Source organism: Fukomys damarensis, unplaced genomic scaffold (assembly GCF_012274545.1).
Source record: "Fukomys damarensis isolate Sample0158 unplaced genomic scaffold, DMR_v1.0_HiC HiC_scaffold_1, whole genome shotgun sequence".
In the NCBI taxonomy this organism is placed as follows: Eukaryota; Metazoa; Chordata; class Mammalia; order Rodentia; family Bathyergidae; genus Fukomys; species Fukomys damarensis.
This window is the reverse complement of record NW_022900913.1, coordinates 54,001,448-54,016,170: the sequence shown is the minus strand read 5'-3', so window position 1 is coordinate 54,016,170 and position 14,723 is coordinate 54,001,448. Positions and strand designations below refer to the sequence as shown.

The 14,723-nt window shown below is 40.7% G+C and overlaps 1 protein-coding gene across 1 annotated transcript in view; it reads right to left on the bottom strand.

Moving 5' to 3' along the window:
• Naip (NLR family apoptosis inhibitory protein) overlaps positions 1-14,310 on the bottom strand; it is a gene marked incomplete at its 5' end in the record, with an annotated part of 32,526 nt that extends 18,216 nt beyond the window's left edge. The window contains 2 exon segments of the mRNA XM_033762623.1: positions 2,157-2,477; positions 14,240-14,310. Of these exon segments, the coding sequence (XP_033618514.1) occupies positions 2,157-2,477; positions 14,240-14,310 (392 nt within the window).
• Between the last annotated feature and the right edge of the window lie 413 nt (positions 14,311-14,723).

The following is a 14,723-nucleotide window of genomic DNA, read 5'->3' as shown; positions in this document are numbered from 1 at the left end:
CCTTTTTTTTTTTTTTTTTTTAGGCAGGATCTTCCTGTGTCGTCCAGGCTGGTCTGAAATCACTATGTAGCCCAGGCTGGCCTTGAACTTGCAGCAATCCTCCTGCCTCAGCTCCCAAGTGATGGGATTACAAGCATGTGCCACCACACCTGGCTTCCTAGCACTTCTTTGGCAATTAGTATTTGTTTAATTAATAAATCAGAAAGAGTAGATCTGGAGCTCAGGGAAATCAAAACATATGAGCACAGTGGTTCTGCAGCCTGCTTTACAAGCACAAGGTCCGAGTCTGATCCCCAGTACCAAAACACCAAACAAACAAATTAACAAACAAAACAAACATATGAGTAAAACCAGGAACCCTTATGTCAGCAAGTTCATGTAAAATCACTTGCTGTTCCCACACCAGTACCAGGTTTATTCTGCTAGACACAGGACCAAGTGCCCCAGGAGACTGTATTTCTCTGGAGGGAAATCAGTGTTTGGTTCTGCAAGGGCTCAAATTGGAACCCATCATCTTCCTCCCTTTTTTTTTTTTTTTTTTTTTTTGAACTCAGGACCTTGGGCTTTTGAGGTGGCAGCACCACTGAACTAAATCCCCAGCCCTTCACACTCTTGGACCCAGCAGCTCTGTTCAGCTGGGACAAACCTTCCCTTTGTTTCTGGCCAAAAAAAATGAGATCCTTGAGCTTTCAGGACCCTAAAAGCATCAGACCACCAGGATTTGTGGGGAGAGGAGGCACACTCTGGACAGAGGGACTTGGAGCAAGTCTGGCAAGAGTGCAGAGCACTCTCTAAAGACTGAAGACAGGCATTAAGACTTCTGGGGCAATTAAATGTATCTATTAAAGTGACAGCTGCACTCCGATCCTGAGCTGTTCTGTTGTACTTGTGCAGCCTACATGATTTCTCCATTAAAGGGTCAAAGTCTCCGAGGTAACTCGGGATGCAGCTGGTGTGAGAAGATCAGGAGGGTACTGCGTAGGAAGGCACAATATCCCCTCCTTGTTCCCCTGTGCACCTCAGTCAGAGATTTCACAGAGCGGACCAGCTTTGGGAAAGAACAGTGAAGCTTTGGGATAAACAGCCATTCTTAGTGGACACAAATAACCGGTGGAACACTGCATGCTTCAGAATCTGGCAAATGAATTTCCTGACTCTCCTCTGAGCAAGGTGTGGCAGACTGCTATTCACACCTCTCCCTCTCTCACATTCTTCCACAGTAACAGAAGCCTCAATTTTAACCGGGTACATTATCACCCAGAAAAAACATTAAGATTCCCAGCTCCACCTTTTTTGGGGGTGGGTACCAAATATCAAACTCAGGACCTTGTGCTTGTGAGGCAGGCACAGAGCCACTGAGCTAAATCCCCAGTCCTTTTTTTTTTTTTTTTTGAGACAGGATCTCAGCATGTATTTCAGGTTGGCCTCGAACTCATGGTGATCCTTCTCCCTCAGCATCCTGAGTGCTGGGATTACAGGTTTCACCATGCCCAGCCCCAGCTCTGCTTTACAGCTCTGCTTTACCTTTAGTTAGGACCACCTAACTAAATTATGGTTAAGGAAATATAAGCAGAAATGTCGTGACCGTTTTAAGGCAGAAATGAAGACAATGAGCAGGGGAATAATTAATAATTATAGGAAGAAAGACATGATAGTCATCCCAAACAGACTCCTTGTCCTTATCGTTTATCTAGGTTAGGCTTTCAAATTTGGAGTTTCACACCTCAGAGGGGGTACTGTGAGTAATAGGTTTTGTCTTTTCTGACAGGCACAAGGCCAAAACAACTCCATTTTGGGTTTAACGACCTGGCCATCTACTCACTACCCCATCCCCCATTAATATCTTGAGCTCCAAGAAATGGTGACTATGTACCTTTTTCTAGAATACAGCTGGTTTCCAAGAACCAAGGATTTTGTGTTCCAAACCACAATCCCCCCCCAATTTACTCAGCAATGCACACTCCCACCCACCACACGCCACTGAAGTCAATCAGCCGAGATAGATTATAAGCCTTTGAATTTAGCCAATGAATTTAAAAGCCAGGTGCTTCTCCTGCCTCAGGGATAAAAGGGGCAACCTTCCTTTGTCCTGTGTGCCTGCTATCTCATTCTTGTGCCCTTCTGCAGAAGAGAAAAGCCTTGTCCAGACCTCTCACTTTGTGTCTGAGTGCATTCTTTCTGACACCAACAATTCAGAGTTTGGGGGCTGATTTCTAATAGCACAGAGAATGGAGAGAGGATTTAAAAGGGATGCATAAAGACTGATGAAAAGAAGGAAGATCGCTGAGTATAGATCAACGCAAGGCTTAGATCCCCTAGCCCACATGGGGTTTAACCAGCCAAGCAAGCAAGTAGGCACCAGCTGCTGCTCACCTCTGTGGAAGAGACCTGCTTTGACCAAGGCTGACAATGCCGGCAGGGACGCTTGAGGCCAGGTCTTAAAAGTGTTCCATCGAAGTTCTTCATTAGTGAAGACGCTGTCGTTGTAGGTTTGAAGGCAAGGCACAGGTGAGAGCAGTGAGCTTCATTAGGACACAGTGAAGGTTCCCCCCATATTCGCAGATGCCGTGGCCCTAGATACTGAGCTTGTCTCGGAATAACTGGGTGTGAGAAGCAGAAAGGGATGTCGCTGAGGCAAAGTTCGCCAAGTGCTGGCACTGTGGAAGCAGAGTTCTGCATGTCTAGTGAGTATGTTACATTATCTTAGTTCTGCATATGTCTGAAATTTGCTGTAATAAAACATATGTGGAAATTATTTCCTTATGGTCTAGTGCCAGAATAAAACAAGAAAAGCTAGAGGGGATTTCCTCCTTCCAAGGTTAGTGTCAAGACGGAGAAAGGTGATTTCGCCCAAAAGTGCACTTAAGAAAGGCAGTTGGGGGCCAGGGATTTGGCTCAGTGGTTCCGCCGCCTGCCTCACAAGTGTAAGGACCCGAGTTTGATCTCCTGTACCAAAGAAAAAAAGAAAGGTGGTTGGGAGCCAGGCATGGTGGCGCACGCCTTGTAATCCCAGCACTCAGGAGGCTGGGCAGGAGGATTGCTGTGAGTTTGAGGTCAGCCTGGCCTACACAGTGAGTTCCACATCAGTCTCAATTCAACTACATAGTGAGATCCTATTTCAATGAAAAAAAAAAAAGAGAGAAAGGCGGTTGGGTACCTGCTTCTCTAAGATGTCACTATGGTAGACTCTGGATGGCTGCTCCCCTTGGGCTGGCCCTGGGCTTCAGTCCTGTCCTCTGCATGCTGAGGGTTTGAATGTGTTGTATGTAACACTGCCTGAGATGAAAGCTGGCTGAGTTGCCATCATCTCACTGTTTTGTTCTGTTTTGTTGGAGATAGGGTCTTGCTACATAGCCCAGGCTGGCCTTGAACTCTTAATCCTCCTGCCTCAGCTTTCTGAGTCCTGGGATTACAGGCATGCACTACACATTTCACTTTTAATATGAATATTCATTCATTTCTTAACACATGGAGCCATTTAAGAATGTTTTCAAAACATTTTATTCAGAAAGTTCAGCTGTGTTGGGGAAAGGGTTAGTGGAGGAACAAATATATTTCCCCATGTGCATCCACACTAAAAACTAAGTCACTCCACAACTGCAAAAATCTCTTATGAAAATGATTTTTTAAAAGAATTATAGGGCCAGAGATTTAGTTCAGAGGTGCTGTGCCTGCCCTGCTAGTGCAAGGTCATGAGTTCAATCCCTGGTATTGAGGAAAAAATAAATTTAAAAAGATTTTTGGTACTGGGGATCAAGCTCAGGGCCTTCTGCTTGCAAGGCAGGCGGCAGAACCACTGAGCTCCATCCCTGGCCTCCAATAGTAAATAAATTTAAAAATAAAATAAAATAATTTTCGTAGGCCAGGGATGGAGCTCAGCAGTGCTGCACCTGCCTGGTAAGCACAAGGTGCTGAGTTCAATTCCTGGGTATTGCAAAAAAAAAAAAAAAGAAAAGAAAAGAAAAGAAAATTGTGGTGCTACAAAATGAGGAGGAAAATGGAAGGGTTAAAAAGAAAAGATGGATGCAGGCCTATAGTCCCAACACAGAAGGAGCTAAGGCAGAGAATCACAAGTTCAAGCCTATCCTGGGCAATTTAGCAACTTGGCAAGGCCCTGTCTAAAAAAAAAAAAAAAAGGGCTGATGAACTACACAAGCAAAGCCTTGGGAATATGTATGGGTTTTTATCTGATGCCACAGGTAATTCTCTTTTGACCCAGGAATTTACAAAGTATTCTCCCTGAGGAAAATTAAATATATATTATTGATTAATTTGTAAACACTTATCTGTGAATAAAAACAGAAATATCCCCCCACCATGAAGAGTTTCATTAGGTAAAATGGTGGAGTTATTAAAGAAGCATTCCCTTAATTGAATTTTGGATTTTTTTTTTCCTCTTTTGCACTGGAAGTTGAACCCAGTGCCTTTGCAACAGAGTTATATCACCACCCCTTTATAAAATTTTAAGACAAAGGCGGACGTGGTTGTGCATGCCTGTGATCCCAGCACTCAGGAGGCTGAGGAAGTAGGATCACTGTGAGTTCAAGGCTGGCCCTGGCTACAGAGTAAGTTTGAGGCCAGCCTGAACTGCATGGCAAGACTGTCTCAAAAAAAAAAATTAAGATTAAGTTTCACTAAATCACTAAATTGCCTAGGCTAGGCTCTTTTGATCCTCCTGCCTCAGCCTCCTGAGTGATGGGATTACAAGTGAGCACCACCACACCCCACACTTAGTCCATGCTTAGTTTTGGTCTTTTGATTCACATGGCCAATAAATTCTCTTTTTTGTTTTAGCCAGTTTGGGCTGGGTTCTGTCTTCTCCTCTTCTCTTCAACAGTTTCCTAGAGTTTGTGGGATCTTCCTGTGTACTCTGACCTCACTTCTAACCTTTCTCTATCCTATCTATTTATCCCTCTCTCCCCATCTCCTTCTAAATCCCCATCCTGAAGTGTAAAGTTGCTATATTGAAGAGTTTATTCACTATAAATATTTTTTGGGCTGGTCCTCGATTTTGATTTAATTCACAGAGGTAAAGGTGATAGATTAATACTTACCACAAATTTTCATTTTCTAAGCTGTGCTTGAGAATATTGTGTTGTTGATTGTATCAATTGGGCTAAGGTGTTGTGACTGATCTAATTAGTTGTCCTCCCTGGTATAATGAAAATGAGATTGCCTCTGAGACATTAGAGACTCAAAACCTAAAGACCAGCCATATCTGGAAGACTGAAGTATTAACCCAAGAATTAAACCAAGGACTGGACCAATGATAAAAATATAAATGAGAAGTCATTTAAATAAGACACAAACACAGACTTCCACACGACAAAAGGTAAACTCTGGGGGAAATGAGGTGGAAAAGTCTGACAGTCAACCATCTGGACACCCTGAACTGATAGAACAGGAAGTAGAAAAACAGATAAATGAAGCTCTAGAAAAATTCAAAACAGAAATAATTTCCCAGATAACCACAGAGATGGTGAGAAGGATGCAAGACATGATTAGAGACTCTAGAATAGAAACAGATAAAAAAACATAAGCTCAGGACCATGATGAAAACCAAGAATGCCCAGCATAGGAAAGAAATGGAATCCACGAAACAGACAGATATCCAAGAGATTAAAAACTCTATAGAAAGCATTCATAGCAGTCTGAACAAATGTGAAGATAGAATTTCAGATATAGAGGATAGGAACTGCGGTCAGTGACTATGAAGAGAGATCTCTTAAAAACAGTAAGGGGCCATGAGAAATCAACTCTTAGATGACACAAAGAAGATTAATATAAGGCTGTAGGAATCCATGAAGTAGCAGGAGAAAGTACAGATGATATAAAAAACTGTGCACAGAATTAATGACAGGGGGAAGAATTTGACATACATGTAAGTAAGGCATATAAGACTCCAACTAGCAATGATTTAAAAAAAAAAACAACTATACCTAGACATATAATAATCAAGATCCTAGAAACCCAACAGAAAAACAAAATACTTCAAGCAGTTAGAGAAAAGAAACCAATCACATGCAAAGGAAAGCCCATCAGAATCACAACAGACTTTTCAACACAAACCCTCAAGACAAGGAGAATCTGGAGTGAGATATTTCAAATCCTAAAAGAAAACAACCTCCAACATAGACTGATATTTCCTGTAAAACTATCTTTCAAAATTGATGGGGAGGGCCGGGGATTTAACTCAGTGGTTCTAGCGACTGCCTCGAAAGCACAAGGACCTGATTTCAATCCTCGGTACCCCCGCCAAAAAAAAAATTGATGGGGAAATAAGATATTTTCACGACAAGGAACTCCTGAGAAATGTCATGAACACCAACCAGGTACTCCAAACACTTCTAAACAATATCCTGGAAAAAGAAAATGCAGGCCACAACTCCATAAGGGCCAACAGAGCAAATATACCAGGCCAAGCAAGAAATTAAAGGGAGAGAGGGAAAAATAAAAAATAAAAGAACAAACAATAAGAAAATAAAATGACAATAAAAAGTCAATATATAACAGTTATAACCATCAATGTTAATGGCCTCAATTCACCAATCAAAAAAAAAAAACAGGCTGGCAGAATGGATTAAGAAGCAAAATCCAAGGCCGGGTGTGTTGGCGCATGCCTGTAATCCCAGCACTCGGGAGGCAGAGGCAGGAGGATCACTATGAGTTTGAGACCAGCCTAGACTACATAGTGAGTTCCAGGTCAGTCTCAACTACATAGTAAGACCCTGTCTCAAAAATAAAAAAAAAAAAAAAAAAGAAGAAGCAAAATCCAAAAATATGCTGTATCCAAGAAACCCACTTAATCCACAACTGTGAAAGGATGGAAAACAATTCTCCATGTGACTGGAGCCTGGAAAAAAGTGGGGGTAGCTATCTTATAATAGAAAGAATAGATTTCAAACCAAAACTAATTAAGAGAGACAAGGAAGGCCACTACATCATTGTAAAGAGAACAATACAAAAGGAAGAAATGACAATCATAAATATATATGCACCAAATACTAAGGCCCCAACTATATAAAACAAATATTAATCGATATGAAAAAAAAGCACTAATACAATTGTAGTGGGGGACCTCAATACTCCACTAACACAAATAGACAGATCATCTAGACAAAAAAAAATCAATAAAATAACAGATCTGAACCAAGTCTTAGAACAAATGGACTTAGTAGATGTCTACAGAGTACTTCACTCCACAAAATCAGAATATACATTCTTTTCAGCTGCACACAGGTCATTCTCCAAAATAGACCACATGCTAGCTCATAGAAAATGCTTAAGTAAATGCAAAGGAATTGAAGTTATCTCCTGTATATTATCAGACCATAGTGCAATTAAACTGGAGATCAATAGCCTAAGAAACTGCAAGAACTTCACAAACACATGGAAATTAAATAACACCCTGATGAATAACCATTGGGTCACACAGAAAAATAAAGACGAAATTAGATAGTTTCTACAATTAAATGATAACACCAATACAACATACAAGACTCTGTGGGACACAATGAAAGCAGTTCTACGAGGGAAATTCATAGCAGTAAATGCCCATACTAGGAAAACAAAGTGAGCTAAATTAAACAATCCAATGCTTACACTTAAGCTTCTAGAAAAAGAAGAGCAAGACAAATCAAAAGTTCATACAAGGGAGGAAATTATAAAAATCAGAGCAGAAATTAATGCAATGAAGACTAAGAGAGCTATACAAAAAATCAATGAATTGAAGAGTTGGTTTTTCGAAAGAATAAATAAAATTGATAAACCTTTGCCAACCCTATCAAAAAAGGAAAGAAAAGGCTCAAATTCATGCGATTAGGAATGAAAAAAGTAGTCATAACAGATCCATCATAAATCCAAAGGATCATCAACAAGTACTTCAAAAGCCTATACTCTAATAAAATGGAACATACACAAGAAATGGACAGATTCCTAGATACATATAAACTGCCAAAATTGAATGAAGAAGATAAAAAGGATAAACATCCCAATTATATTCAGTGAAATTAAAAATGTAATTAAAACATTACCAACAAAGAAAAGCCCATGCCTTGATGGCTTCACTGCTGAATTCTACAAGACATTTAGAGAAGAACTATTGCTACTACTCTTTAAATTCTTCAATGAAATTGAAAGGGAAGCAATACTTTCAAATTCATTCCTGAAAGCAAGTATTACTTTGATTCCCAAACCAAGGAAAGACCCAACCAAAAAAGAGAACTATAGGCCAATCTCCCTAATGAATATAGATGCAAAAATCCTCAATAATGCAGGGGATTTAGCTCAGTGGTTCCACCACCTGCCTCAGAAGCACAAGGTCCTGAGTTTGATCCCGGGTAAAAAACAAAACAAAACAAAAAAACCTCAATAAGATACTGGCAAACAATACAGGAGATCATCAAGAAGATCATACATCCTGACCAAGTTGGATTTATCCCAGGGATGCAAAGATGGTTCAAATATAGGTAAATCAATAAATTAAATACACTATATTAACAGAGTCACGGACAAAAACCATATGATCTCTTGATAGATGCAGAAAAAACATTTGACAAAATTCAACACCCATTCATGACAAAAACCCTACAGAAAATTGGAATAGATGGTCTTTGTCTCAACCTGATAAAGGCTATCTATGAAAAACCAATAGACAATATCATACTAAATGGTCAAAAACTGAAAACCTTCATGCTAAAATCAGGAATAAGACAAGGATGTCCACTATCACTATCACTCCTGTTCAATATAGTTCTGGAAACATTAGCCACAGCAATTAGACAAGAGAAAGAAATAAAAGGAATAAAGACAGGAAAGGAAAAAGTTAAACTGTTGTTATTTGCTGATGATATGATACTCTACATTGAAGACCCAAAATATTCCACCAAAAGACTTCTACACATAATTGACACTTTCAGCAGCATAGCTGGATACAAAGCCAACACTCAAAAATCAATAGCCTTCTTGTACACAAATAACAGACTCACTGAGAGAGAAATTAGGGAAACAATTCCTTGCACAATAACATCCAAAAAAAGAAATATGTAGGAGTCAATCTAATGAAGGAGATAAAAGACCTCTACACTGAAAAATAACAGTAAAAAGAGACAGAAGAGGATATAAGAAGATGGAAAGACATCCCTTGCTCCTGGGTAGGAAGAATCAACATAGTGAAAATGGCCATACTTCCAAAACTTCTACACAGATACAATGTAATCCCAATTGAAATCCCAACAGCATATTTCACAGAACTAGAGAAAACAGTTCAAAATTCATTTGGAACCAAAAGAGACCTAGAATAGCAAAAACCATTCTAAGGAAGAAAGACATGGCAGAGGGTATCACAATTACCAACTTGAAACTATGCTACAAAGCCACTGAGATAAAAACAGACCTGAAGAGCAATGGAATATATTAGAAGATGCATAAACAACACCAGATGTGCTCAGCTACCTCATCCTTGACAAAGGAGCCAAGCATCCTCACTGGAGGAAAGACAGCCTCTTTAATAGATGGTGTTGGAAAAACTGGCTTTCACCTTGCCCAAGATTAAAAGTAGATCCCTATCTTTCACCATGCACTAAACTAAAATCCAAGTAGATTAAAGATATAAATATCAAAACAGAAACACCAACTTACTGGAAAGTAAATTAGGCAGAACTCTTGGGCCAGGGATTTAGCTCAGTGGTGCCACCTCCTGCCTCCTAAGCGCAAGGACCAGAGTTTGATTCCAGGTACCAAAATAAAAACAAATTAGGTAGAACCCTCAAAGACAACAGCATAGGAAAAGACTTTATGAGCATGAGAACTTGTACAAAGAATCAACAACTGGGATCTCACTGTATTAAAAAGATTTTGCAGTGCAAGAGAAATCACCAACAGAGCTAAGAGACAATCTACAATGTGGAAAAAAATTTTATCAGCTCCTCCTCAAACAGGACTACTATCTAGAATATTTAAAGAACTCAAAAAAATCAGATCCCCCCAAATACAAAGACCCGATTCAAAAATGGGCATCTGAAATGAACAGAAATTTCTCAGACAAAGTAAAAGCAGCAATATATGAAAAAATGTTCAACATCACTGGTCATTTGAGAGATACAGATGAAAACAACACTGAGATTTCACCTCACCCCAGAAAGAATGGCTGCTATCAAGAAATCACACAATAAAAAACGCTGGCGGGGCTATGGGGAGAAAGGAACCCTTCTTCATTATTGGTGGGAGTGCAGACTGGTGCAACCACTATGGAAATCAATATGGAGATATTTCAAACAACTAGAATTAGAAGTTCCATTTGACCCAGCTATCCGTCTGCTGAGCATCTTTCCAAACGAATTAAAAGAATCATCCCAGAGTGATATATGTGCACCCATATTTATAGCGGCACAGTTCATAATAGCTAAAATTTGGAAACAACCCAAATGCCCATCAGCTGGAGACTGGTTAAAGATGTGGTTTTTCTATAAAATGGAGTAGTCTCAGTCATAAAGAAGGAGAAACTAAAGCCGGGAGTGGTGGTGCACACCTGTAATCCCAGCACTCAGGAGGCTGAGGCAGGAGGATCACTGTGAGTTCCAGACCAGCCTGGAATACATAGTGAGTTCCAAGTCAGTCTCAACTACATAGTGAGACCCTGTCTCAAAAAACAAAAAACAAACAAACAAAAAAGAATGAGAAACTAGAAACATTCATAGCTAAATGGATACACACTGAGTCTGTGCTCTGAAGTGAAATAAATAGGACACATTTGAATAAATACCAAATACTCTGGTGTGAGAAAATAAAAGTGTAGATAAGGTTCAAATGGTATAATTGAGAGTGTGACATAGGAAGAAAATGGCCAAAGCGGAAGTGGGAAGGGGAGGGGAAAGGAAATAAGGGAAAACAAAATGGAAACAAACTCTTTGTAAATAGGGAAGGGTGAAGGGGGTGATGAGAGAGCTGGGGTATGGGGAAAAAAACAAGAACCAAGTTATATCCTGTAAAGGTACAAGATCCCAATGATAAATGTAACTATTGTTTGCTTTCAATGTACCAAAAAACTTTTGTTTTGTTTTGTTTTTTGGTACCAGGGATTGAACTCGGGTCCTTGTGCTTGCAAGGCAGGCGGCAGAACCACTGAGCTAAATCCCTGGCTCATGTACCAATAAACTTAATGGGAAAGAAAATCAGCAGGGCCAGGGATTTAGCTCAGTGGTGCTGCCACCTACTTCGCAAATGCAAGGTCCTGAGTTTGAACCCCAGTACCAAAAAAACAAAAAAAAAAAAGAGTCAACAACAACAAAAGAGATATGCCTATTCTGGACATTTCATATGAACAATACCATATGTGGCCTTAGATGTATAGGCACATCCACTTCACATGTTTTCAAGGTTCAGCCACGTTGTAACATGTATTGTACTTCACATTCCTTTTTGTTGTCAAATACTGCTGCACTACGTGGTTATGTCACACTATCTACCCACTCATCAACACTTGGTTTGTTTACACTTTGGGTTCCTGTGAACAATGCCGCCGTGTGCCTTTGAGTGCGAGTGTTTTGTGGAGACATTTCTCGCTCCTACAGCCAGAGCTGCACTGTCATATCACACTCATTCAATTATCTGCTCTGTGACTTCGCATTAGCAGGTCTACACTGAGCAGCAAATTACACATCCCTGTCCAACAATGCCAATGAAGGCTTTCCCCACACCCAGGCTATTTTATCCTTGCCAATGAAAATGTCTTAGGTACCAGGTGGGGGCAGCACCAGAACTTGCCAACCTCTTTTTCACATCACATTCCTTTTGTTTTTTGTTTGTTTTATTTTGTTTTTTGAGACAGGATCTTGTTATGTAGCCCAGGCTGTCCTTAAGTGTACACAGTTCCTCCTGCCTGTGCCTCCTGAGTGCTGGGGTTACAGGTGTGCGCCACCATACTCAGCTCAGGTTGCAGCTTGGCACTTATCTTTGCACTGTAGAAAGCATCTTATAGTGATATGTTACTATTTTGCTATAACTCCCTTTATTTCCTTTTCTCGTGTTATTTCCTTGTTTTACTTTGCTGTGATGGGGACAGGGATGTAGCTCAGTGATGTAGCACCTGCCTGGCAAGTGTGAGGCCCTGAGTTTGGTTCCTGGTACCAAAAAAGAAAAAAAAAAAAAGACCAAAAAGCCCCGTATTTTGCTGTGATGGAGACTGAAGCCAGGGCTTTGTACATGTTAGGAAAATACTCTACCACTGAGCTACATCCCAGCTCTTCAACACCATTCTAATCATCCATCTGAACATTTCCACCTGACTCATTAGTTCTGAGATTTTAAAATCTCTTTTATTCATACTGTTTTCTTTCTTATGAACAATACTGATCGTCTCATACACTTTGAAGTAAAGGGGTGATCCAGCTGCAACAGCACCTCAACTCTCCTCCAACATGTAGTAACATGAAGAGTCCAAGCAGCTGGAGGACTCCTGTCATAGCGTCTCTTAGGTCAAAGGCATGAAATTAGGCACCCATCATATCATGACCTAACCAGGCCAAAAGTCCTTGCTTGCATTCCTAACATTTCAGCAACCTCACTTATAGGTAAAGTTGACAGTTTCCCTTTATGAGATAGATTTCCTGTACCCAGAATGCTATCCAGCTCATCTAATTTGGAATTTGCCCATCTACTTGCATTTCTGCAGAAGCTGCAGTGAACTGAAGTCCTTTATAAAGATCAAGCATGCCCTTTCTTTCAAAGCTATATGTGACAGAACCTAATCAAAAGGAAAGAGCTCCTTTGTCTCTGATGGATAAAATTCATTACAGCAGTGGCTCCTCAGGAAGTGCCCTACATCAATCCACACGTTATCTTGATTGTGAAATTTTTGTTTGTTTTTGTTTTGTTTTTTGAGACAAGGTCTCACTATGTAGTTGAGACTGACCTGGAACTGGAACTCACTATGCAGCCCAGGCTGGTCTCAAACTCACAGCGATTCTCCTGCCTCAGCCTCCTGAGTGCTGGGATTACAGGTGTGTGCACCACGACCGGCGTGATGGTCTGTTGTCTTGTGATGCTCTCTCCATACAGTGCATCTTGGGTGATCATCTATCAGATGAGGGGCATGTTCCCATCAGAACAGCTCTCCCACACCATCAGAAGGAACTGGCCATGACTCAGCCCAGCACTCTTTCTTCCTCACTTTCATTTTTCATCCAGCCAAGGTACAATATTCTTGGCTAACTTCCTCTAAATTTCTTTTTTAATCAATTTAGCTATTTTCTCTGGCTTTGATCTACCAGGTTCAAGTTACACTGAGAAGCGCTTCCTTTCAAGGAGAGTTGCAGTCCTTAAGTGAACTCAAACCAGCAACCAGCCTGGCACCAACAGTTCGAAATATTTCTTCCTCCCAAATAAAGCCCTAGATATCACTCAAACTATAAAGTAGCCAGGTGAGGCGGTGCATGCCTGTAATTCTAGCACTCAGGAGGCTGAGGCAGGAGGATCGCTGTGAATTTGAGACCAGCCTGGGCTACATAGTAAGTTCCAGGTCAGTCTCAACTACATAGTGAGACCCTGTCTCAAAAAAGACAAAACAAAACAAAACAAACAAAAAAACTATAAAGTAAAAAAATTGTCAATGATCCCATTCGCAGTACCATTTTCAACAATGATACAAGCTTGGACAATTGAAAAAATCTTGCAAACTTCCCATAGTGTACTTGTAGAAGGCTTTAATAAAGATGAACACACGCACGCACGCACGCACGCGCACACACACACACACACACACACACACACACACACACACCAGAGGAAACACCAGGCTTACTTCAGTTCCTGGGAGGCTTTCTTAGTCCTACAAAACAAGCCTCTTCTTCAGTAACAAACCACAGTGTGGTATAACCCTAACCAAAAGCTCATCCAAGGCTGCCCTGCTCTGTCTCACACCTAGCACAGGGCCTCACTCATCAATAGCTAGGATATTCATGTTACTTTGGCTGATGAATACCCATAAAGCTGAGGCCTCCCCAGAGATAAATAAGCACAGGCTGGAAGAACTCCTGCTGAGATCAGTGTTGTACTGACTTTAACCAGTTTTTCTGGTCCTGAGGCCATTTTCAGGGAGAAGAGATAATTTCCGAGGCCCTTTTCAGATCATATGTTCTTTGACTTAACCTTCCTTCCTCTCTGCCAGGCTGCCTCCTAAGAGAGAAACAAGAGCAGGAGCCAGGCCGTAAGTGGAAGTGTACAGGAGGAGTGATCCACTTACCATGGAATGTCCCCAAGGTTTTGGTCCGTGGAGAGAGCAGCTGCCCAGTGAGGAGAATGAGAGAGTGCATCTCAGATACAGATGCTGTTTGTCCTATAATGGGAAGCAGTTTTACCTGAGGAACTAAAACTGAAAAACAAACTGTACATTAGAGAAGTTACAGGTAAATGTGCTAAGATGTTGAGTAAACAGGATCAGCAGGGATTCACAAGGAGTTAAGTCTCACAAGATGAACTATGGAGTCTGCCAAAAAAAATGTATACACACTTTAGGAAATAAAAGATAGTATGATTTTTTTTAACAGATGGTGTTATCCTCATATGGGGGACCCTACAGATTGTCATATATCACAGAAAATCCACTACACTACCATCCCTTAGAGAAGAAATTGAAAATACCTGTGCAATAATCTCAATTACTGATCACCCAAGGAGTAGTCTGCCATTCTATTAAAGGTCTGGATGCTAATGGCCACTTTGAGCAC